This window comes from Lactuca sativa, chromosome 8 (genome assembly GCF_002870075.4).
Source record: "Lactuca sativa cultivar Salinas chromosome 8, Lsat_Salinas_v11, whole genome shotgun sequence".
NCBI lineage: Eukaryota > Viridiplantae > Streptophyta > Magnoliopsida > Asterales > Asteraceae > Lactuca > Lactuca sativa.
The window spans coordinates 33,635,122-33,661,449 of record NC_056630.2 but is presented as its reverse complement, the minus strand read 5'-3'; the positions used below and the strand labels follow the sequence as shown (position 1 = coordinate 33,661,449).

Below are 26,328 nucleotides of genomic sequence, written 5' to 3'. Positions count from 1 at the left end.
AAGCTCGAAGGCTTAGTGAGTTACCCCCAAAATACCAACACCATACATATATAACCATATCATATAAACATATAAGCAAATAATTACAGAACAACATGCATAATGAGCCATCAGTCTTACTGGACCGAATCCTGGTCTTCAGTCTATCTAGACCGCTCTCCAAGCCCTCGGCACGTCTGGAACGCCCTCCTCGGGGCCTTCAGCCTATCTGAACCGCTCGCTGGGCCTTCAGTTTGACTAGATTTTCCCGGCCCGGGCCTGCAGTCTATCCGGTCTGCCCAGGGTGTCTTGGTTTACTGCACACAACAGGACCTGCCTCAACCCTTTCCCCAGAACAACAACCATGTGCACATAAATATCATATGCTAGCATGCAATAACAAACATTCATACATATCTAACAGATCGATAACATGACAACCAACCTATAACCAGGATATCAATCTAACAAATTACTAGCATAACACCATCCTAAACTAGGATGAAATATCACATAGCAACCATCCTAAACCAGAATGTAATCTAACATAGCAACCATCCTAAACAAGGATGTAATCTCACATAACAACCATCCTAAACCAAGATGCTGATCTAACCGATCTCTAACATAGCAACAATCCTAAGTACCAGGATGTAAATCAAATAAACATATCATGCAATAAACCCATATGCAAATCCGATAAGGGCCGACATTGGTGACTTAGACCCTGTTGATATAGTGAGGATAACTCACCTGATGCTGCTGAAGTCCCGCAGATAAAACTCCAGCTGCTGGTTGACAGCTTCCCGAACTGTCAACATCAAACAATACCCAATTAATAATTGGTTCCAAGCCTAAGGTCCTAAAAGTCATGTAATGGGCCAAAGCCCAACATGTGGCATAATTTTCAAAATTAGGCCTAACCCTTCACATGGGCCTTACCTTAAGGCCCAACTACCCATTCTGGTCCAAACTCTTGGTATTCCCATGCCCCAATATCCCATAATCATAAATGTCTAATAATAGCCCATATGTGGCCCAATTTTCCAAATTGGGCCCAAACCCCTTACATGGGCCTTGCCTTAAAACCCATTAAATTATTCTAGTCCATATGCTAGATTTTGAATGGCCCATAAATAACCCAATCACCAAAGTCGAATAGGAAGGCCCAAATCAAGGCCCAAGTGAAATTAGGGTTTTCACATGAAATGATGATTAGGGTTAAGTGTTCCTACTTAACCTATTAAGGACTTATTCTATTAAGGACTTAATCCATTAAGTCCAACATTGCTTTAGATTAGTTTACCAATGATTATTAATTAATAATTTAAGTTTAAAAAAATAATCCCGATGCGGGTCCCGATCAGTCCTAAAATTAGGGTTTCATGACATTAGGGGTTTTCCTAGCCCTAATTAGGGTTTCTTACCCACATACTAGCCCATAAGTTAAATGGTTGGAATTTTAGGTCAATTGGGCTTTATTGGGCCAATTAGGGTTCCTTTGGACCTATTAGGGTTTCATTGGGCCCACTTTGTCCAAACATCCAAAACGAGACCCACTTTGTCCAAACATCCCAAACGAGTCCAAAAATGCAAACGAGGCACTGTGCCTCCTAACACGGCGGCCGGTAGCGGCAGCCACCACCTCACGGTGGTGGTTTCAAGTTTTCCTTTACTATTTCGATTGATTACAACTTACAACACAATCCAAATAGCACACACACACAAACACACTAATACACACACACACACTAATAAAACGCACACACTCATCCTTTGCTCGGAACATAAACCCAACACCCACCTATGGTGGGCGGCGCCGAAAGTAACACAAGAAACGGGCGGCAACTGCTTCGTTATCTCCGGCAGCCACCATGGCCGACGACCATGGTGGTTCTTCACGATCTCCAGTCGACAGAAAGCCACACGCACACGCATGAAAATGCATCAAAAAAACATCAACCCAACCACCATTTCACGGTGGTACGTGGCGGACGGAAACATTAGCGGTGTTGAGCAGCCTCCAGATTGAGCAGCCTCCAAACGACAGCGGCGGACGCCGATCACCAGTTGTGGAGAAGAAACAGGAGGGGAATGAGAGGCAATACGATTCATCACCGAGAACATTGACACAATTGAAACCAACGTGATTCTTCCGTCCCAACAGCGGCCAACGACGACGGAGCTTGAAGGCAGCGCAATCCGGCAGCGATAATCAACAACATGACGACGACTCGGAGGGAGGAAGGAATGGCGGTTGAGAAAGCAACAACAACAGCCACGATATCGAGCCTCCATCCCATCGTCGGAGTTGTGGCGGCAGTCGTTTGGTGGTTCAAGGCAACGACGAAGGTTGGCGGCTACCAAAAGTAAAGAAGAGGAGGTGGAGGGGTGGCGGCCGATGTAGAGGTTAGGGTTAGGGTTTGCAAGGTGCGATGGGGTTAGTACGGGTTATATACCCTGATTAGGTCTTACAATCGTGTTGTGTTCGGGTTGGCGTGTCGCGGGTTGGCGGGTCAAAATATGCCAACCCAAACACGACCCATTTAAATAAACAGGTCACAGGTTGGCGGGTTTGAAACATAAACCCATATATGACCCGCCAACCCATTTATTTATACGAGTTCACAGGTTGGCGGGTTCATGGGTCAGATTTGGGTTCGTGGGTCTGAATTTTAGACATTTAAGTCTTAAACATCCAAATGAAAATTAAAAACATTCATAGAAACATGTTACAGACTTAGCCTTATAGGTTACGACTTACAACCTTAGATTATCCACCACAAGTCAAAATGTCAAAACAGTCAAATGGTCTATGAATCAATGGTATATATTATACAATACTTATTAAATATTAATACTTGATACATAAATACATTTAAAAATAAAATAATTTTTTTTTATTAAGAATATAAACGGGTTGGCGGGTCAACCCGTTTATTTTTTGAGAAACCCATATATGACTCACTTAATAAACGGGTTGACGGGTTGGCGGGTTGAAAAACTCAACCCAAACCCATTTATTTCGTGTCGTGTCGTGGGTCGTGTCACGTGTCGTGTCGAGAATTGCCAGCCCTAACCCTGATCCAATAAACTATACCCCATAATGACAACATTAGCCCCTCCCTTTCCTTTTTCTTTCACAGTAGGTCCATATTTTACCATTTACACCCTGCCTACTGAAATCCTTTACAATTTAAGTCCAATGATACCAAACGCCCTCCCTTGACTTCTAAATTCCTTTGCAAAATTAATCCCAACATTACACTTTAACCCCCGAAACTTCCATTCTTGTCATTTGGCTTCCCGAAACCAGCATCTTGCTAATTATTATTTGATTTTTGGGCTTTAGTAATATAAAATAATAATAAAATTTACTTATCGGGGTTCTGGGTTTATTATTTAATTATTCTATTTAAATGGGATGTTACAACCATTATTTTGGAAAATTTAACGATTTGGTTTCATTACCTGCTAAACAGGTCATAAATGGCTAAAGTGAATAAATTACTCAGTTTGTTAAGTTTTTTCTATTAAAAAGGTTAAAGTCGGGACTTTTTCTGTGCAAAAAATAAAATTTAGGATTTTATTAAAAAAATTCCCAAAATATTAGGATTTTTTTGGTGATTTCCTGAAAGAAAAAATAGGAGAGGCGTGGTGTTCACCGTCGGTAAAGCAGTTCACTTCGGACTACCAGCGGCGAAAACCGCATGACACCGTATAGTCTTACTTAATTTCTTTTTATAAAAAATAACTAAACAACCAAAAACCTTATTAATCATTAAATTTTTGTTGAATGGGTATGTCGAAACTTTTTCATCTACTTTTGTTGTGAAAATGACTTACCAAGTGTAATCATCTTTGTCGTTTTGTTCACATATATGCAACTTATTTGTTTTTGTACACATTTGACCATTTAATTTATTATATGTGTTCATATTACCATTGTCACCGACTACAACCGATGATAATGGTAATATGTGAACACATTAACAAGTTAAATGGTTAAATGCGTACAGAAAATGAAAGTTGCCTAAATATGAACAAAACGAAAAGTTAATTACTCTGATAAGTCATTTCCCCTCACTTTTAATAATGATTTTATTTTTCATATTTGTTTGTATTTTTTTTTCAAATGTTATTTGTAAAATATCAATAATTTCCTAAATATTACTTAAATATTGATCAATTTTAAACTTTATTTTTTAATTAATAAATATGTTTTTGTTTTGTGAAATATTTTATATAGTCTCTTATATATTTTTTTTCTTTTGTTGTTAAGCATATACAATAGTTCTAAAGTAAATAGTATCTAACAGAAAAATTAAATAAATTAAATATGTAACAATAAGTATGAAGAGTCTTTTAAAAAAAATAAAAAGAAAAGATTATTTAGTAAATAAAAAAACAAAAAAAAATCTTTACAATGTAAATGTTCTAAAATTATTACAACTTTTTAATACTTTTTAATTAGAAGTTTATAAATTTTTTATTTTTTAATATAACGTTTTAAACTAATATTTAACGAAATTATTTTAAAATATTATAAAAAAATATTAAATTGTCATACAAAATCTATGAAACACTTTAAAAATGTTGTATAAGAAAGTTTAGAAATAATTGTATGAAAGTTATAAAAAAATTATATGAAAATATAAAAAAAGTTAAAAAAATATGTAAGAAATTATAAAAAGTCTTAAAAATATGTAAAAAAATTATTCATATTTAGACAAATTTTTTTGGTACACATTTGACAATTTAACTTGTTAAATGTGAGCATATTTAACAAGTTAAATGGGCAAATGTATAAAAAAAAATATCCAAGACGAAAAGATACACTTGCAAGTCATTTTCCCGCTTTTTGTTTTACCTACATAATTTTTTTTTCATAAATTTTTTTACTAGTGAAAAAAAAACTTTAAGGCCCTGTTTTATATCCGTCTAACTCGACTTGGTCAACGATTTGGGCTGACTCGGTCAGACGGTTGTGTTTGATACCTGCTGAGTCGATCAGAATGTCTGGTCCAAATGACTTACTCGGTTAGAGCACCAGGGTGCTTTCACCTTGCAATGTCACCTGGACAGTCTTCGAAAACCACATTAGTCAAGTTATTGCAACCGCTAAAAACCTTGCAACAATGAATAAGTGGGACCATCATTTACTTTATTAATTATGATGTACATTATTAAGTGTATTATGCCATACAACAGACATGATATATAATATATAATAATTATAATCTAGTTTAAATATATTTTAAAGTTATATTTTGAGAGATAATGGTCTTTGTGGATGCTCTTAGCTTACAATACAACATGTTGCTGGAACAAAAGATTCTCATGCCCTCTTCTTTCTTCGAGGGTGTTTGGCTTAGCTTTTTAGAGGCCAAAAGATCTTTTTGAAAAAGTTACAAAAAGTCAGGTTTCCCTGACTTTTCCAAAAAATTGATTTTCCTTATTTGCAAAATCCAAAAGTAGCTTTAAAAGTCTAGGATTCCAAATAGGAATCCTATGATCTTTTTGTCCAAAGCTAAGCAAACACCCCCTTCGTCCCTCTCGACCTAAAAGAAATACGCAACAACAACAAAAATCATCGCTATCCTGCTTATCCACATCCATCGACGCCTCCTCCTAATCCCAAGATCGACGCCGTTTTTCCTTCACTGTGACCTCCGCCTTCTCCAGCCAAAGCTGCGTCAACAAAGGTAAGCAACCTCTATTTCTTTCGTCTTTTTTTTTTAAACCAGTAGATCGAATGGTTGTTCTTCCGTTTTTGTTTATAATGTAAGAAATCATAATTTGTTGCTTGTATGAGTTATGAAAATCGAATCAGAATTCTTGTTGGTAGTTTGGTATGTATGAAATCAAAATGTATTGTATTTTTTGTCAAGGTTTGGGAATTGGTTGAAAAGGTTATTGTAATACATCAATCTTAACTGTTTACATCGTTTCAGTTTTGGTTCCAATTTACCCTTTGTTTTGACTTCCTAAACTCAGAACTACATTCTCATTACAAAGGGTTAATGCACTTGAAACTTTTTCCCACTTTCTTACGAGATGCATATAGCTGGTTTTCTTGTGCTTTGGGTACCTGGGATTAATTGTGAGTTCCATTACTGCAGATCCTTATGATGTTGATGATGATTAAGCTTCTAACAAAATACTAGATGAATTGGTGGTTGATGATGAATGTAATGGATTTTGTATAATGCTATTATGTGGTTATTTTTGGTACAACTTTATTGTAATTGCTTGAGTTTGTATTTATACAATCTTATTTCATTTTAATTTATAAATACTTTATTAAATCCAGTGTTGCAGAAATTGGCCTTGGCGGCCGATTAATCGGGGATTAATCGTTTGGCGGCCTCGAATCGATTACGATTAGGGTGCTTGGCGGAAATTGGTCAAAATCGGTCAAACTCGGCCTTGGCGGTCCTCGGTGGTCGTAGGCGGGAAATATTTAAAAAATTCAAAAAAAATAATTTTCAAATATTACACGAAGATTTTAAAATTTTAAATTTTTAAGCTTTCAAATGTTAAAATATTATACTAAAATTTTTAAAATTTCAAAATTTTAAATTTCAAAATTTCCAAATACTTAATTTTTTAGGAAATATTGATTTTTTAAATAATTTTATAAATAATTTAGGGTCCCCAATTAATCGCCAATTAATCCCCGCCGAGTCTGATTAATCACTTATCGTCAGTCGACCGACGAGCTACCGCCGAACGATTTTTACAACCATGATTAAATCTAAAATTTGAATGTTGTAATCAAAAATCAAATTTATTGTTATGAACTTGTGATACTTGAATTCATGTGGGATGTTGATGATCTTTGCTCATACATACATACATACATACATACATACATACATATCAGGTGTTAAATGGAGATGAAGGCTATGATATTGATTGCTTCAGTAAAATGGTTACTGATTGTATGATATTCATGTGACATTATATTTTCTTCTGGTTTTTAGTTTCTGTCAGGTTTATGGTTTATAGGTTTTGTCGGGTTTTAGGTCATGAAACTTTTTTCTTCAATCCAAGCTTAAAGCTGGTAAATGTGTTTGTACTTTGTAATCACAAAGATATACATGGGATGGTGGTAAGAATTAATGATTGGTTTATTAATTTTTGCAGAAGGATTATCTGGATTGTCTGCATAAACCATCAAAAACCTCCCCAATCCCTATCGTCGCTCGCTGCCTTGCTGGTTGCTCATCGCTGGAGTCTTGACGTGTGCAGCCTGGTCTCGCCAAATTGTCATTCATCGGAAATAAGCTGTCACACACAGTGTCACCGGAAATCACTCAAATAAGGTCATTCTTTCTTCTCTTCTGGTTCAACGGTTCTCCTATTTGTTTTTTGTTCTTACACTGTTATTTTAATTTTAGACACTCTTATTTTGATTTCAATAAGTTATGATGTTATTGCAGATACTCGAACCGAACCGTTTGACACACACACACACACACATATATATATATATATATATATATATATATATATATATATATATATATATATATATATATATATATAAAGTAAAAAAGTATCTAATAGCCCAAACAAAAATCTATATGGACAATTTCAGTTTTATAGTTCTAAATTCATTAGTTTTTTTTTGTTATTTTTATTATATCAATTATAATGTATGATATTTGAAATTCATTATGTTTTTTTGACTCTTTGGGTTACTAATTTCCAGAAAGAAATAACTAGAATGAAGTTTATAGTTTCAGTTGAATTGAATTTTTTATATTTTATCGGGTACCCGTGAACCGAACCGTGGTTATCCGCTTTCCTACGGTTGGGTTCGGTTTGTTTTTTTTTTTTTTTTTTTTTTTTTTTTTTTTTTTTTTTGTAAATTTGGTACCCTTGAAAACCCCTGATCCAAATCAACATTGGCCGATCTTTATGACAAAACACTCAAATTATTTAGGTCAATCTTTTCCATAAATCATAGAAATAATTGTTTATCTCAGTCTCTCATCACCTGCTCCTGTTCTCCTCGGTTGGAGAGAATCCATTGCTGATGATTACATTATGAAAGCTAATAAGCAATCAAGCAGATAAACATTTTCAAAAAGCTAATACTTTTTTGAAAAGTAATTTTGAATTTGCCAAATACTTTTTTTTACTGTTTTTCAAAAAGCTAATAAACAACATTTTCAAACCCAATCCCAAACACCCCCCCCCCCCCCCCCCCCCCCCCCCCCCCCCCCGCGGCTCCCCTTCTCCAAACATGATGACAGATTAATTGCTTTGATAAATTTAACAACATGACAGAATTAATAAAGATTAAAAGAAGATTATACCTGAATGATGCAGAAGGTTATACCTGAATGATGCGTTGAATTGGTTTGATGATGGATTGTGTTGAATGATTAGATGATTATATGGATATGTTTGGATAAGACTCTGCTATTCAGAAATAGAACAACTATTTCAACAGAGAAAACAATTGAGATCAACTCAAGTCTTAAACACTCAAACTTAGCTTGTTTATTTCATTTAGGCAAAGGCCCTATTTATAGGCTCAACAGAGCCGGTTACAATTATTGTTGCAATCGTTCAATTGCAATATAACATACATATTTACATTATAGCCCCCTAGACTATTGAGGGTTACACACTTTATGTTAAATCACGAATAATATAATTGACACTTACCGACACTTTACATAAAAATATCCTACCGACACTTTTATAAATAAAATAACACTCCTAATTATTCTACCGACACTTTACATAATGATAAATATAATAATCCCTTCCACATTGAAAGGACAGGTGTCTTCAATAATGTCTTCAATTATGGATTTTTTCTTCATTGCTTACGTCATTCCTCCCGCCTCCGAAAAAGCAGATATATTTTTTTGTTCTTGTGTTAGTCTTCCATGAATAGTGTTGCTTTATGATGGCTTCCATTCTCTTGTTAGTGTGTCTGCTATATGGTTGTTGGCACTTTTGATATACTTGAGGTATGGGTGAAACTGATGTAATTGTAGTTGCCAACGGATTAAACGTCCACGACAATAATCTTCTTGTAATTTATATCGCCAAAAGCCAAGTAGATATTTGGAATTTGTGCGTAGCTCGAATCTGGTTTGGAGTAGATCGACTTTCCATTTTTTTCAATGTTTTGAGACATGCTAGTGTTTCTCGTTCATGTGTGCTGTAATTTTGCTCCGTTTGGGAAAATGTTCCCGATACATACTTGCATAATTTTTGCTCATATTTATCTGTTTTTAATACTTCAGATGATACATTTGTATTAGTGTATGCTTTTGGTGATATTTTCATATCACTGTATACCCCTTCTCCAAATATGATTTCCCTCATCCCTCAAATTGTAATGTTGTCCGTTATCAAAATTTACCTAATCTCATTCCTTTTCACCTGACTTAGGGCTATTTGTTTGCCTTTTAATTAAAAAATTAAAAGACAATCTCTTAAAAATTAAGATGTAGGTTGTTTGATGGCATCTTATTTTTTTTTTTTTTTTTTCCCTCTTAAATTAGAAAACACCTCTTAATTTTCAGACATCTTCTTATTAGAAAAATAAGAACACGCGGCGTTTCCTGTTTTGCTCACAATCGCATTCTCTTCTATTTCAGGGCACAGCCTCTTTTTTCCCTCCCAACCATCAACGACGCCTCTCCTTTACTCCAATCTGTTGCAGCTCCGATCCCCTCTGCTGCCGCCGTCGTCGGCTTCGCCTGTGGCGCCTTCGTCTTCGGCTCCAGCTGCATCGCCGGCATCTTCTGCAGGTTTGCCCTTGATATTTCAGCCCCACTTTCCATCTTCTCTTTCAATATACATGACGTTTTGCTCACCCACTCCATCTCCGGTCTGAAACAGTCGGCCGATTCTTTCGCCAGTGCCACCATCACCACCGGAAGCAAAGCTCTCCTGGTCCCTCATCTACAACACAGCTCTTGGTAAGTTTTTTTCCCTGAAACTTGATTATTCTGGTTCAATCCCAATCCCAACAAGCATTCAAGCACGATGGTGAAAGTAAGCGGATAGATACCGATTAATTTTATCCTTAATTGGTGTCGCTCTCTCCATTAAAAAAAATTGGCTTGATTTGTCGATCCTACCCCTTATGTTGTAGCCCATTTTCATCAATGTGATTGTTACTTGTTAGGTTATATTTCAGTTTTGATCTGATGTCGGTTTTAGATTCAAATAAAGTCAAAGTTATGGTTTTTGGATTCAACTAAAGTCAAAGTTACAGCTTGGTGGTCGATTTCCCCTTGGAGATATTGCTCCTGGTCATGTTTTATGTGGTTGGTTTTGGAGGTGGATTTCATAGTTGTTGCCTGTTGTGTGCTGCTGCAAATTTTGTTGATTTAAAATATTTCATACTTGAAATATTCTTCTTAAGGGATTGCATATCATCTTATTTGTCAAAGAAAATGTTGTTGATAGAGTTCTTCAACAGAAGTTATGGTGGTGCATATTGGAACTCTGGTTATGATAATGTTGGTGTGTGGTGATAGAGTTCTTCCAATTATAACATTATGTAGTTATGTGCAGCTCATGTTTGTTATAGTTGTATGTGTTTTCATATGTGTTGGATTTTGTAGGGTGTTTAGATTTTATATGGTGTTTATATATATATATATATATATATATATATATATATATATATATATATATATATATATATAATTATTTAAGAAGTTGGTTAAATTATTTTATAAAACAGAATTACTGAATTTAGCAAAAAATAATACAGAAGGGTAAAATGGTCATTTTCATTATTTAGCACAGTAATTCAGAGGTTCCAACCAAACAGCTTGTTAAAAATTCAGATGCTCTTAACGTTTCAGATCTTAAAAATTCAGATCCTGCCAAACAGATAACCAATCCCTTTGACATTTTTCTCCTCGAATCAGCTAAATCAACGCTCTCCTTCACGTCCACGGGAGTTGAAGCTAATAGATTGGAGCCTCCCCTCCAACCCCTCTTCCCGTTGACGTCGACCCTTCAATGATTCCTCCCGTCAGTATAATCTCAAGGTATCATATTACCATTCTAATCTCAATAGAGGAAAGTGTAATTGACTATTCTTAAGTCTTCATTTTTCGTTTTTAGTGTTGAAGAACCTAAATTGTTTTCTCGTTAATTCTGATTCCTGATAACCTATGGTATGAGTTACACTCCAATTTTTATTTTTCAGAAATTTTGATGATCTATTGAGCTTGTATTTCACTAATATGATGAGTGTTTATATATACGTCATGCATAACGAATCTTTCTTTTGTTTTTGAAGTCTTTGTCAACAACAATTGAGTGATTATCTTAGTTAAGTACAACATCACTCTAGTACATATTCACAACATCTTATTTGAAGCTTTTGTATATGTAGGTGTATTAGTAGATATATATATATATATATATATATATATATATATATATATATATATATATATAAATCTGGTTGATGTAATTGATTCTAAAACTTAATTAATTTATTATATACTTAATTCATTTGTTTGATAACTTAATTGAATTCCAATTGCAAAGTTAAAGTGATATTTGGCTAAACACAATACACTATCAAATTAATAGGAATGGCACATTTCTGTTAATTTGATTGTTGTGTATTGGGTTAATTGATGCAAATATTGATACTGAGAAACTTTTGGATAGTTCATTTGCCACTGAAAAACTTTTGGTGTTCCACAAATGGCAAACCATTCACCTCTTGGTATTCCTTTTTCTTTTCTGGACAAAGCCTGATACTAACTATGGAATGGAAAAAATAGACATCATCAAACATAGAAAGGAATCATGATCTTTTTGTTGGTAGGGTTCATAACTTCTCTATTTTGTTGCTTATTTTGTTAGGGTTCATAATTCCATAGTTCAAGCTTCATTCCATTGCATCTGAATATGCTTTGTGTTGTTATCATTCAATCTTCATAGTTCTATGTTGGAATCGTTGATTGAAATTGAAGAAAATGATTCAATTTTGGGTGAGGTTCAATCTCGTTCCTAAAAACTTATATGAGACTTTTTTGCGGACAAAAATACCCCTGCGTGCTGAATATTAGAGCCAAGCCAAGCTGTTAGTCCTTCAAAACATGAGTGAAGCAGTTCCATCCAGCTACTCGGACCCTTCTTCTCTTCTATATCAATTAGAGTCCATTCTCGAATCGGATCCTTTAATGTAAGTTTTTTACATGTGCTACTACTATACCAAATCTTATGCTTAAAATATTGTATCTTTATCTTCTACTTTTCATCTGCAAACAGTGATGAAGTGGGGTTTGTTCATCCATCCCAATTTGCTTCCATGAGTGACACTTCACAAGCTAATACCACCGAAATGTCTTTCTGGAGTAAAGATCACAAAGTGGGCATCTCAACCGAATCAATCCACCCATTATACACTGCTGCTAAACATGCATTTATGTCTTCACTACATCAATATAAGATGTTGATCCCTTTACATTCAAAGAAAGTAGATAATATCTCAGCCACTTCATCTCCCCTAACTGGTCTTGAAAACGAACTAATGAAGCATAGCAGAGCCCTTTTGCTGCTGAGTTGTGATTTTGGAACTGCATGGAATTGCAGGTCTCTTTCTGTTTCCCTGATTCATAAAAAACATCATCTGCTCTTCTTTTTTTATATCCCTGAAAGATGTGGCTTCTCTTATGTTTTCATGCTTTGCAGAAAGGAAGTTGTCTTAAACAAACAAGACATTAGGCTATATCTTGATGAGCTTTCACTTTCAAGTTTGGTTCTTTCATGTTCACCAAAAAGCGAGCGTACATGGAGCCATAGGTAACATTTTGGAAGGTAGCTCTTACTTATAGCCTCAATAAAGTTTCTTTCTTTCTGATGTTTTATTTGTCTTCTCCTCCATCTTTCAATAACATTTTTCTATTTATGATAGGCGATGGGTGATCAAGATGATAGCTGGAAAGTGTACAAATCTTGAAGAGATTTTGAAAAACGAATCTGATTTAGCTAACAGAATAGCAGAGGTTAACTAACTGAAATATTTTCAACTGTTCTTTTTTATGTAGCACCACATTCCTTGATTGGTAATGTTGTCTGTAATTATACATACAGAAGTCAAAGATGAATTATCGTGCATGGAATCATCGATGTTGGTTAGTTTCCTACATGCCCGAGAGTCAGGTACAAATTTGATAAAATAATTTCACAATTTTCTTCTTTTGGAGTATTTCTTGACTTGATAGTTGATTGTCTCAGGTGATTGATGAGTTAATCAAATATAGAGATTGGGCTGGATTACATGTTGCAGATAACTCTTGCTTTCATTATCGAACTGTAAGTTTGTTGACTTTGTGTTGACTTTGTTTATTTAAGTGACTAAAATGTAAGTTATTGGACAGCGGTTAATGAGCAGGACATTAGAAGATTCATGGTATAAACAAGACTTAAAAGCAACAGAAATTTGTCAACTTTGGAAGGTTTTTACTCACATCTGACATCTGACAGCTTCATGATATGTTATTTTCCATACAATTAAGTTATTATTATGTTTTTGCAATTATCTATCAGGAAGAGATAACATGGAGTGAGATATTAATCAAGCGTTACATAGGTCGAGAGGTATGTGTGTGTGTGTTTTTTTTTTTTGTTTATAAATTTTCATTTGTGATTGGGTGGAGTTTTAAGTGTAGTATTTGTATTTATGTGATGCACGCAGGCCTTATGGCTTTACAGGCGTTTCTTGTCAGTGTGCTGGATGAAGCATTTTGCAGGTCATAGTCATACGGGTGGGAGTGGGAGTGGGAGTGGGACCCATTTGGATTTATTTGTGGAAAATGAAATAAAACTTTTCCGATGGTGTAAAAGGATCCCGGATAATGTTTTTGAGGATTATCAAGCACAAGCAATGTTTGCTGCTACTTATATAATATGGTTGATCAAGGTAAGTAACATAGACTTTGTTTTTTCTAAATTTTGTTCAAATTTATGGAAGTCTTTTTGTTGTGTAATTAATGTGTATAGGAAATGGATGAAGATGAAGGTGTGAGGAGTAGGAGGAGTGTAGTAGTGGAGAAGGTAGGAGAAGAAGTGGAACAAGTGGTGAATAAGGTATGCCCTGAGAAGGCTTTTCTTTTGGATCTTATGCTAACAAAAACCAAAGTATGACATGGTGATGATATGTTTAGACTTAGAAGTTGTTGTAATCCATAAAAAATTATAGATTCAATATATCGCCTATATTCATAAATAGGATAAACTATATTGCTATTTTTCTGTAATTTGCATTATAATCGGATATTGATCCATTTTTTGACTATAAATTCATGAGACTCCGACATAGGGGATGTCAACGGGGACAAATGGGACAGGGATTGCATCCCCCGCCCCCACCCCAGAAATTTACAGCCTCCCCACCCCGCCCCTGCCCCCAATAGGGCAAACCTGGTAGCGGCGCGACTCCCTAGGAGCTGGAACGAGGGTAGAATCGGGCTGCAATACCACTAAACCAAGAGCAAAGCCCGAGTGCCTAAAGTGTCATGCTTGATTCTAGCATAAGATTGTATGACACCCACGATCACCTGCAAAAGCATGCGAAGATAGTGTCACAAGTCATACGATAACCCTGATATTGTCTCTTCCACGAATGATATAAATACCTCTTTTATAAGAGGTATCAACAAGTAACAAAACACAACCCAATCATCTTCATCTCTCTCATATTCTCTCAACTATATATCTCTAACTTGGGCGTCTAAGCGTAATCCATAGACACACCTCCCCAGATAACGGTCGGCCTAGTCTTTCTTTATGATCACACTCTACCCTTCCATCCTTATACATATCCCTCTAAAACTTGGTTGCATAACCATGTGTAATCATATGCAAGTATATGTATATGCATGAGTGTGTATAAACACATACATATAAGAGCAAAGTCAGGATTTCAGAATAATGACAATTTATATGATAATATGATATTAAAATATATTTTTTATATTCAAATAATGTAAAATCTTTAAATTTAAAAGATAAATTCGTACCGATTCACTAAAAGGCTTTTGGTCTAACGATAAAGAATGACTCTCTCAAATGAGAGATGATATGTTCAAGTCTCATTAGGAGACATAAATGGTGATTAGAAGTAGTTTATGAGTAAATTAATTTGTTGTTTCAAAAAAAAAATTACACCGGTTTAGTTTATATATATTATATTTTTTTGCTTTAAATTTTATTCACTTATTCAGTTATATAAATATTAACCGCGATCAATAGGGATAAAAAGAAAAACTAACTGTAAATATGATAAACATGCATAAAATTTATTATTTTATAATAAAAATATATTATACTAATTATAAATAATTAAATTTATACATTAATATTTAAGATATATGTTGAAAATTATAAATGAATTGTTGATGTAGCAGTGAAACTATTTTTAAAAGATGAGTAACATTTCATTAATGTAGAAGTAATTATAAAAACTTATGTTATATATTTAAAAGATAATGACGTTACATTGACGTTGATGAGTTTATAAAAATGAATTAGACTTGTTTGATATCGTTAGGATCGACACTTTTGATGAAAATTGGTTTTTCAAAGGCAACATATTGCTACAAAATGTTGGTTTAACTTGTGGGTGGAAATTTATTACATCTAAAAGCATCGTGGCGGATTAGCCATTACCAAAAAAGGATGGTGGTAAGGATCAAATATATTACTGTACTCAAGTATAAATCTACCATTTCATTTTTTATAAATAAGAAAAAACAATATAACTTGTTAACCCTAAGCACAACTTTGTTTGACGGGGGGATGTAGTGTCGGTGTGCCCGTTTGCTCCCTCTGCTATTATGTATACGTGTATGTGTATGGTATATATGTGTAGTTGTATATGTATAATGTATGTATGTATATATGCATTTGTTGTGTACTTGTGTATGTGTATTCATGCATGTATATTTATGTGTATATAATGTGTATTCATGCGTGTATATTTATGTGTATATGTATGTATATGTAATTATATTTGTATGTGTATGTACATGTATGCATATTAAGATTAGGGCGAAATTCAATGGGTGATCCTTAGGTAATTAGTCATAGATGTACTATAAAAATACAATGGGCATCCTTTTCATTTGTAGTCCCCATTTTTTTTGGTTAGCTTTTGCCAACTCGGTATACATGAAAATTAAGCTCTTAAAAAAGGCATGTCGATGAAAAGGATTAAAAGAAAACGAAAAATTAAGTGTAAGGACCTCTTGTGTAATCACCAACCTAATACAATTAACAAATAAAAAAAGTTTAAGAAGAATAAAACAAATTTTGAGACCAAAATAGGATTGAAACAATACAGTAATCATTCTAAACCTTTTATATCATTGTATGAATTTTCTTTTATTTTGTTATTTATTTTTATACCGTTAATTGTTGCGCCAAATGAAGCATGAGTAAAACTTGACCCGACCCGGACAATACATGGGTCTCATCTTATCCATAAACTCGGATATTGTCATGAAATCAGAAATCTTCATATCCTGCCACACATATAACAGATTCTCTCTCTCTCTCTCTCTCTCTCTCTCTCTCTCTCTCTCCATTCTCTGGACAATGAGACTTTACTGAATTTCAATCTCTCGGACCAAATCAGGCAATGATTTCTGCAGAATTCTCACCAACATTCTTCCCCTTCAACGCTCACCCAAAACACACAACAACTACTCACCATCATTACTCTGTTATAACCTGTAGAAACCCAAACTCAAACCCTAGTCCCAACAACAGTAGAAGCTCTTCTTCAAATGTCAAACTTACTACCACTTCGAAGCCTGCCCATTTCCAATCCTACACTTACAAAGAGACACATTTCATGAAATTGCTCAACAGGTCCTGCAAAGCAGGTAAATACGACGAGTCACTCTACTTTCTAGAGCTCATGGTCGGCAAAGGCTATAAACCTGACGTTATCCTCTGCACGAAGCTCATTAAGGGCTTCTTCAACACAAAACGGGTCGAAAAAGCAGTGAAAGTGATCCAGATACTCGAATCCCATGGTGAACCAGACGTTTTCGCCTATAATGCAGTAATCAGCGGGTTTTGTAAGCTGAATCAAATCGATTCAGCCAACAGAGTGCTAGATCGGATGAGAAATCAAGGGTTTTCACCGGACGTGGTTACTTACAATATTCTGATCGGGAGTCTATGTAGTAGAGGGAAACTTGGATTTGCTATGAAGATGTTGGATAAGCTACTGGAGGATAACTGTAAACCTACGGTGATTACTTACACAATTTTGATCGAGGCCACCATTTTTGACGGTGGGATTACTGAAGCGATGAAGCTTCTTGATGAAATGCTGTCTAGAGGTCTTCAACCGGATATGTACACTTACAATGCAATCATCAGAGGTCTATGTAGAGAAGGAATGATGGATGAAGCTTTTGAATTCGTTAGAAGTTTACCATCAAAAGGATGCAAACCAGATGTCATCTCCTACAACATTCTACTACGAGCATTGTTGAATCAAGGGAAATGGGGTGACGCAGAGAGATTAATGGAAGAAATGTTCTCAAGAAACTGTGAGTTAAATGCTGTTACTTATAGCATTTTAATAACCTCTTTATGTCGGGATGGCAAGGTAGATGAAGCTATGAATATGTTAAAGATCATGGTAGAAACTGGGCTTACTCCCGATGCTTTCACTTTTGACCCTTTGATTTCTGCTTTTTGTAAAGAAGGCAGACTTGATGTAGCAATTAGTTTTCTAGATTACATGATATCAACTGGAAGTTGGCCGGATATAGTAAATTACAACACAGTGTTATCAGCTTTGTGTAAAAATGGAAATGCAGATGAAGCCATGCAGATTTTTGAAAGATTAGGGGAAACAGGGTGTCCACCTGATGTAAGCACTTATAACACAATGATAAGTGCTTTATGGAACAATAAAGAAAGAGAGAAAGCTTTGAGTATGGTTTCTGATATGATTATGAAAGGAATCAACCCTGATGAGATCACATACAATGCTCTTATATCATGTTTGTGTAGAGATGGAATGGTGGATGAGGCGATTGGGTTGTTGGAAAGTATGAAAAGTAATGGATTTATGCCAAGTGTTATAACGTATAATATCATACTTCTTGGATTGTGTAAAGCTCATAGAATGGATGATGCTATTCATGTGTTGGAAGAAATGGTGGAAACGGGTTGTCAACCAAATCAGACATCTTACATTTTGTTGGTGGAAGGGGTCGGGTTTTCAGGCAGAAGGGCAGAGGCTATTGACTTGGGTCATTCTCTTTTCCAAATGAAAGTAATTTCACAAGAATCATTTACAAGGTTGAAAAAGACTTTCCCATTTCTGGATTCTGAAAACAGATATAGCTAAATGGTCTACAAAGGTATGCCATTTATCATTGATATTTTTTTCATTACTAAACTGAAAACAGAAGAACAAAAAAAAAAAAAAAAGATTTAAACAGCCTTCCATTCGATCAGTTTCTGATGTAGTTCTTTAGCTTCATTGTTCATACCATTTGTAGCTAAACCTGAAAGCATATCAGAATAAAACTTTTCACTATACGGCTTGTATGGGCTTGAGACCAACATTTTTAATACCTGAATTGCCCCTTCTACTTTCTTATATTCACATAGCTTATGAATAATATACTTATAAGTACTATGTGTCGCCCTATGGTTCTTTCTATCCATCACCTTTAAAATCTCCATGGCTTCATCAACCATATCAGCATGACAAAACCCCCAAATCAAGGATCTATGAGTAACATCATCAGGAACAATATCTTTTTCTTCCTTCATCATTTTCTGATATAAATCAACCGCTTTCTCCATATCACCCCTTTTCGCCAATCCATCAATCACAATGTTGTAAGTTACAAGACTCGGAGGGGTATTACTGTCTTTGTCTCCCAAACAGTTCAAAATCTCCAGGGACACATCCGTCATTCCTTCATCACAAATCGCACGTAAAAGCGTGTTGTAAGTGATTATATCAGGGGTATAATTAGAAGAAACCATTTCATTGAAAAAGCCAATCGCACGATCAAGAAACCCGTGTTTACAAAAACCCCTTATCAAAATATTGTAGGTCACCATAGTTGGAGATTGTGAAGCTTCATTCATGAGAGAAATAATCTCATCCACCTCATCCAAGTAACCATGGTTAAAAAAAGAATGGAGAAGAGTCGTATACATAACCGTATTTGGCTTCATACCATGAGATAAAAGATCATGTAGAATCAAAATAGTGTCCCCAAAATCCCCTCTTTTACTACTGACATTAATCATAGCATTATATGTCACAAGATCAGGATAACATCCATCAATTGACAAATCTTGTAAAATTTCAATAGCTCTTATAACCCCACGTGATTTGCACACTAACTCAACAAGAACAGTGATTGTACTAGTGTAAGGAGGACACCCTTTTGATAACTGATCTTTCCAAAATGAAACAGCTTGCTGAATGTAGCCATGTTCAAGCATGACTCGAATTATAGCATTGTAGCTAATCACATCTGGAGGACAACCGGATAAGCTCATACTTTCTAGAAGATTAATAGCAGAAATTATTTGTTTGTTCTTGCATAAACCGGTGATTAGCATGTTGTAAGTGATGATATCTGGAACACCACCAGACATAACCATGGATTCTAGAACCTCGGAAGCTCGATCTATATAATCGATCTTTATTAGGCCTCTGATTAACTTTATGCAAGAATCAAAATGTGGGATTTGGTTTCTACGGGTCATTACAGCTACCAATCTTGCTGCTTTTATTAATTCCCATTTTTTGCATAGATTCTGTAGGAGGTCGTTGTTTGTTTGCTCGTTGTTGTTCACCAAGATTCTATTTGAAGATTCTGAATGCCTTTCTGTGAAATTGGTTTCATTGATTCTATTCCTCTTCCATGAGTCTACTCCGGAATCAGTGATTCTGTCGAGGCAAATGCCTCTGCATTGTACGGAATGGTGATATCTTTGTGAAGTAGTGACTGTTGATTGAGTCTTGACTGGACATGTGAAAGATCGATGTCTGATAAGTGAAGTGAGGTCCAATTGATCAGAGATGAAATTCAAATTCTGCAACATTGATGAGTAATGACCTTGATAATTTGAGTTCTCTGAAGCTATTGAAGAGCTTTTTGATGGTTTATGCAGATCATCCAGATAATCCTTCTGCAAAAATTAATAAACCAATAATTAATTCTTACCACCATCCCATATACTTAAACCCTAATTACGAAAAACTAGGGTTATCTTTGTGATTACGAACCCATTTAACAGCTTTAAGCTTGGATTGAAGAAAAAGGTTTCATGACCTAAAACTCGACAAAACCTATAAACCCTAAACCTGACGGAAACTAAAAACCAGAAGAAAATATAATTCAAGCAAGCAACGCGCATTTCACATGAATATCATACAATCAATAACCATTTTACCGAAGCAACAATAACGAATAGCGAATGCTTACGACTTACCAAATTGAAGTTGTAGAAACAGAAGAAACAGAAGATGTATGATGAATTGAGGCTGTCGATGGAAGATTTGAGTTTTCAGTGAAGGGAAGGGAAGGTGTGTAGTTGTTATCGCCGCCGGTGATTTTGCGTCTGCTTCTGGGGGTGTGGAGGAGCGAAATGCGAAGGGAAAGGGTTTTGGTAGGATGTGCAAGCAAAAAGCTCTGTTTTGGCGATAATCACTATGGTCTAGGGCTTAACAGAGCCGGCAATTACATAATATTACAGTTACTACCCTATACTTTTACAACCATTACACAATGCCGCCTTTTAAATCGAGTTGTTCACATCACTTATTCTAAGTTCGGGATAATAATTTATGACTCAATAATACCTTGATCCATAAAGTATCTACGAGTACAACATGCCTTTGATCTCAGTTTCAGTATTAACTTAAATGAATCGGTTAGCCGTATATCAAGATTTGAATGTGAGAATACACTTCTCCTACATTCACGAGGGGGTGTTTGGGATTGCTTTTTAGCCTAAAAAGTCATTTTCAACAAAATGACTTTTTGTCTTATAAATTTATACAAAAGAAGGTTTTAGAATGTATTTGGATTATCTTTTGAGGGAGCAAAGACTAAAAAGCCAAAAGTCACAATTTTTACCTTTTAAAATCACTCATTTTTCTTCTTGTCAAAAAGTTATTCTAAAAAGACTTTTAGAATTGCTAAACACCTTTTCAAGCTTTTAACGTTTTAGAAAAGCTAAAAGTTCAAAAAGTCATTTTAAAAAGTAATCCCAAACACAATACACTCCGATTATAAAATTGGTGTGCATAGTAGCAAACAATTGAAAACAAGAGAAGATAGATTACGATATTTGAGCATAACATATTTGATTTAGTTCTCGTTTGAATTTATGGTTATGAACACCTTTTATATCAAGATTTGTTGGAATATGCTATTTTTATTTGAATAACGTTTTCTTTGACTTTAGGATAGACCCAATTTGAGATATATGTATTTGATGATGTATAGAGATAATGAAGCTATTTGGAACCAACTAATGATGCATGAGTTTGGCAAGTGGGTTCAATGGAGTGGGCCATTGACGACTTGGGCCTTTGTTGGGTCAACTTTGGAACTAATGGTTGGGTGTGGTATGTCATTAGCCCCACCGATATGAAATAATTTGTGTATGAGCACAATCTTGTTTTATACTTCGAACTTTACTCCTTAAGCAAATATACATATTCAACTGGTTTTTTCATGTTTCTTATGGTGAAAGCCCATGAGAAGGGAGTATCCCCAGAGTCCTAGTTCTTTGTGGGAAGCATATCTGGGGGATTTTAAACACACCCAATAAAAAGTCAAAACCACCTGCACAAAACCGGGTTTTGATAGTAAATTCAATTAAACTAATATTAAAAATATAATGATTCGTGTCTACTTTTCAAAACCATTTTCATGGTTTTTTTTAAGTAACTTACAGAAGTGGTCCTTGTGTTTTGATCTGATTTAAAGTTTTGGTTCTTAAATTTACAAATTAGTATGTTATATTCCAGTAGTTTATAAATATTACGATTTTAGTCCTTATTTCATATAAAAGAATAAATTATTATTATTATTATGTTTTAACAATTTATTATTATTATTATTATTATTATTATTATTATTTAACAATTTTATTTGTTTTTTATTTTAATAGAATTTGTATAGATTTCTTATAAAATTATTTTTATTTTTTAAATTAATTATACAAATTACATATATCATATTGTTATTTATTCTTACCTTTATTTTTCGTATTTGTTTTTGTAGTTTAAAAATCTTTTAATATTTTTGACGTTTTTATCGAATATACAATTTAATATTTTTTTACGTCTTGTTCGGTCACAATATACAATGGTTTTTTATTTTTATTTTTTGCTTGAATAAACAAATTAAAATATAACCCTGGATAACTATTAAACATCAAATATAATTAATTTAATGTTATGTGTTTTTAGTTTACATCATTGTTTATATCATTTACTTTTTTTATTTAGCTTTAAAAGATTTTATTGTTACTTTTTAAACGAATAATCTTAAATATAAGAAAAAACAACTATTATACCATCATAACAACTACTATTAATACCATCTATGAAAATAAAGAACAAATAAAATTGTTATATAATAATAATAACAATAATAATAAATAAATAAAAGAAAAAGAATACGAAAAGAGAAGGGTAAGTTAGTCTTTTTATCATATTAATATTTTGTCTTTAATTTCTATATTGATTAAGATTGTATTAATCTACGATTTTCATTACAATTTTCATGTATCATCACTTCCAAACAGTTGTGTACCGTTTTTAATAATAATAATAAAAGGAAGCAGTAGACACACAAGTTTTTTTAATATGTTTTTTTCTTGACGTTAATAATAATAAAAGAAAAAAGACTAGGCCCTGTCAATATATGACGAATATCATAACTTTACAAATTGTCTGTGTAGAAATTAATCAATTAAGTGTGGCTAAGACGTCGACTAATCCCTTAAAGAGTTATCGGATATTAATACGAGCTTAATCAATATAAAAAATAAAAACAAAATATTGAGGTGAAACTAATCAAAGGTAAATAAAAAAACAATGATTATAATAGTTTAAAGCGATTCTTTTTTTATTTTAAGAAAATTTAATTTAAATATTATAATATAAATAATTGAAAAATAAAATATGTTTAATAATGGTTAAAAAATTAAATTATATAATTATAAATAATAATATAAAAAATAATATTAATGTAACTACATGCAAAATTGATGAGTTTTGAATAAGTATACTAAAAATAATTTATTAATATTTTTTTAAGTTTATATATATATATATATATATATATATATATATATATATATATATATATATATATATATGTAAATAATTTATCAACAGAGAACCATAATTATGGGTTCTTCAAGGAACCAAATCTTTTTTTCAATTTCTATAGCTTATTCTTTATCGAAAAAAAAAATCTAAAAATATCTAAATTCATATATTAACATTGTGAGTGTGAAAAATATTTTTCGGATTCACCGTGTGAATCCGGATTCACGTTGTGAATTTTCGAAGATTCACATGGTGAATTTGATGTAAAAAAAATCGAATTTTATATCATTGGAAAAAGGATAAAAAGTTATGAATTTCTGTATTTTTAGTTTTTTTTTTGATAAAAAATAAGTTATAAAAGTTGAAAAAAAGATTAGTTCTTTGGTTCCTTGGTTAATTATGGTTTCTTGGAGAAAATGATTCCTTGTGTGGAAGTGTTCGGCAAAAATAATTCTAAGCTTTTAAGAGGTGCCATATAACATAAAAGATAAAAGATTAATGCTCCTAAAACTCTTAAAATTTATTTGAATTGACTTGTAGATTTGAAACTTTTTGTTTAAACTAAAAGCTTTAAGTCGTGTATCCAAATGAAACTCTTGTCTGTTTTGACCACAAATAATCTCATTTTATAACAAATATTAAAAAGTGATTATTTAGATTTAAAGTTGCAAAAATTCATGATGCTAAAGGTGATTTTTTTCATGGAATATTCATTAGTTTTCCAAAAATAATAAAATAAAATTAAGTGAAATTTTTGAAAACGTGTTTGATTTGATAATTTTTTTTTAAATCTCCAAGGAAAAAAATATTTTCATTTTTTCCAAAATTACAAGGAACTTGGAAAAAAATAGTTGTTGTTTCCATATTTTTTTCATCTCCAAAAGTTTGTAAAAATAAAAACACACACTTACAAATCCAACCCCCACCCCTAGGGGTGAGCATTTGGACCGGCCCGGACCGAACCGGACCGGTTATGGAGAATTTTGTGGACCATGGACCGGACCGGATTAGTCGTGTCCGTGTCCGTGTCCGTGTCCGGGTCCAGGTCCAGGTTTTCCGGTTTTTGGATCCGTTTGGACCGATACAACTTTAATTGCATAGAGTATAATAAGTAATCTACATTGATGTATAATATTATAACTTGCAAAATTAATATGTTTCCGTTTCATGCGTAACTAATCTACATTGATGTATAATATTATAACTTGCAATTTGCAAAAATTAATTTTCCAAATAAAAACAACTAACATATAAATCAAGTTCATCAACAAAAGTTAAACAATTTTAAGACAAACATACAAAAGTATTACCGTAACAACAAAAATCATAGTTTAAACTTTAAAATCAATCAAACTAACAAATTTCATAAACTCATAATCTAATCTTCCATTGGCCTCTTCCCCATATCATTGTTATCCATATGTAACATATTTAAAGCTTCTGCAATCTCTACATAAACACAAATGAAAATGTTGTTAGTATTTAATAAAAAGTAATAATTGTATAAAAAAAGAATAAAGATTGTAATTTTTTTACCCAAAGCTATATCATCATCGTTTAAGATGTCACCAACGTTGTCAACTATCGGATTTGTAAACTTTATCACCCAATCTTGGGTGCATAACAAAAATTCAACTATCAATGTCGATAAACTAGTTTGATACTCACTTACAACTCTACCACAAGTGCTAAACGCGGACTCGGAATTATAGTATAAAATAATACTAAAAAACTAAAATATTTCAGCTTTGATAGCTCTACTTTGAAGGACTGTAGCTCAATGAATATAATACCAAAATAAACAAAATTATAGTCTAAATTCATCTACAAATTGTAAACTAAATGTTGGAAAAAACCATAGGTCAATCCGACTTAAAACGAATGAGTTATGGGTGTTTAAAAAACGTCACAAATTATAAAATCTTGCTAAAAAGCTGAATTTTTTCAACTTTGATAGCTCTACTTTAAAGGATTGTAGCTCAGTGAATATAATACCAAAATAAACAAAATTATAGTCTAAACTCATCTACAAACTGTAAACTAAATGTTGGAAAAAATCGGAGGTCAAGCCGACTTAAAACGAATGAGTTATAGGTGTTTAAAAAACGTCACAGCTTACAAAATGTTGCTGAAAAGCTGAATTTTTTCAGCTTTGATAGCTCTACTTTGAAGGATTGTAACACGGTGAATATAATACCAAAATAAACAAAATTATAGTCTAAATTCATCTACAAATTGTAAGCTAAATGTTGGAAAAAACCACAGGTCAATCCGACTTAAAACGAATGAGTTATGTGCGTTTAAAAAAGTCACAAAAATCTTAATCATGTCCAACCGGTTCTAAACCTGGTAAAAACCGGACCGGACCGGCAAGAAATCTTAGAACCGAGAACCGGCCCGGAGGTCCATAAAAACGGTCCGGTCCGGTCCGGTCCACCAGTCCAAATGCTCACCCCTACCCACCCCTCCCCTAAATACCCCCTGCCCACTTACCTTGAGATTATTCTTAATTTGAGATTATTCTTTAAAAGATTATTCCCATAATCTGGATTTCGTGTAACCCGAACATATGATCAAAATATCATATCTGAAAAATGTTCATATAGTTCTTTAAGAAGATCGAAGTTGCTTATCGATTTATCGATTTCAGAAACATTTTTCTCCTCCCAAACCCCAACACCTACCCCATCCCACCATGGCACCACACACCCTTAACCCTATTTTAAACCTAAAAAATTTCAATAATTTCTTTTCTAAAGTCAGTTTAAACCCTATTTATAATAACAAAAACTCGAAAATAAAAACAGATAGAAAACAATCAAACACTTTTTCTAATTCTAAAACGAAAAATAAAAACGCAAAAATTTAACCATATAAGTTTTTTTAAAAATTTCCAATGGAAGCGAACATGAATTTCTACCAAATTGCAACCTAATCTTAGCTAAATTCTCAATTGGAAAACAGTGGAGGGACTGATTATGTAATTTGGGCCT

At 33.5% G+C, this 26,328-nt stretch overlaps 3 protein-coding genes across 12 annotated transcripts; 2 read left to right on the top strand and 1 right to left on the bottom strand.

The window, feature by feature from the left end:
- Positions 1 to 9,484: 9,484 nt before the first annotated feature.
- Positions 9,485 to 14,249, top strand: LOC111917698 (uncharacterized). Of its 6 annotated transcripts, none has more exons than XM_052766142.1 (13): positions 9,485 to 9,761; positions 9,853 to 9,932; positions 10,896 to 11,018; positions 11,929 to 12,172; positions 12,259 to 12,582; positions 12,682 to 12,792; positions 12,905 to 12,995; positions 13,084 to 13,152; positions 13,228 to 13,305; positions 13,371 to 13,448; positions 13,540 to 13,590; positions 13,688 to 13,912; positions 13,993 to 14,249. In XM_052766142.1, the coding sequence occupies exons 4-13, from the start codon at positions 12,087 to 12,089 to the stop codon at positions 14,134 to 14,136; spliced, it is 1,257 nt and encodes a 418-aa protein (XP_052622102.1). In that variant the 5' UTR covers positions 9,485 to 9,761; positions 9,853 to 9,932; positions 10,896 to 11,018; positions 11,929 to 12,086; the 3' UTR covers positions 14,137 to 14,249. The 6 variants fall into 6 exon arrangements, with proteins under 6 accessions (XP_052622102.1, XP_052622101.1, XP_052622100.1 ...); XM_052766141.1 differs by having other exon boundaries at positions 11,851 to 12,172; XM_052766140.1 differs by having other exon boundaries at positions 10,830 to 11,018.
- Positions 14,250 to 16,337: 2,088 nt separating this feature from the next.
- On the top strand, positions 16,338 to 26,314 carry LOC111917694 (pentatricopeptide repeat-containing protein At3g04760, chloroplastic). Of its 5 annotated transcripts, none has more exons than XM_052767116.1 (2): positions 16,338 to 18,377; positions 26,300 to 26,314. In XM_052767116.1, the coding sequence occupies exon 1, from the start codon at positions 16,631 to 16,633 to the stop codon at positions 18,362 to 18,364; it is 1,734 nt and encodes a 577-aa protein (XP_052623076.1). In that variant the 5' UTR covers positions 16,338 to 16,630; the 3' UTR covers positions 18,365 to 18,377; positions 26,300 to 26,314. The 5 variants fall into 5 exon arrangements, with proteins under 5 accessions (XP_052623076.1, XP_023769128.1, XP_023769132.1 ...); XM_023913360.3 differs by lacking the exon at positions 26,300 to 26,314 and adding an exon at positions 21,498 to 21,717; XM_023913364.3 differs by lacking the exon at positions 26,300 to 26,314 and adding an exon at positions 21,462 to 21,717.
- LOC111917695 (pentatricopeptide repeat-containing protein At1g08610) lies at positions 18,358 to 20,088 on the bottom strand. The gene has a single exon (XM_023913366.3). It carries the CDS (start codon positions 20,086 to 20,088, stop codon positions 18,451 to 18,453), a length of 1,638 nt encoding a protein of 545 aa, XP_023769134.1. The 3' UTR covers positions 18,358 to 18,450.
- Positions 26,315 to 26,328: the final 14 nt, after the last annotated feature.

What these genes read in the sequence shown, in the direction of transcription:
- LOC111917694 (XM_052767116.1), top strand. Translation starts at nt 16,631, where the DNA reads ATGATTTCTGCAGAATTCTCACCAACATTCTTCCCCTTCAACGCTCAC.
- LOC111917698 (XM_052766143.1), top strand. Translation starts at nt 12,087, where the DNA reads ATGAGTGAAGCAGTTCCATCCAGCTACTCGGACCCTTCTTCTCTTCTA. An exon ending in CTCGAATCGGATCCTTTAAT is followed by an intron (nt 12,173 to 12,258) that starts GTAAGTTTTTTA and finishes ATCTGCAAACAG; the next exon opens with TGATGAAGTGGGGTTTGTTC. An exon ending in AGCGTTACATAGGTCGAGAG is followed by an intron (nt 13,591 to 13,687) that starts GTATGTGTGTGT and finishes TGATGCACGCAG; the next exon opens with GCCTTATGGCTTTACAGGCG.
- LOC111917695 (XM_023913366.3), bottom strand. Translation starts at nt 20,088, where the DNA reads ATGTTGCAGAATTTGAATTTCATCTCTGATCAATTGGACCTCACTTCA.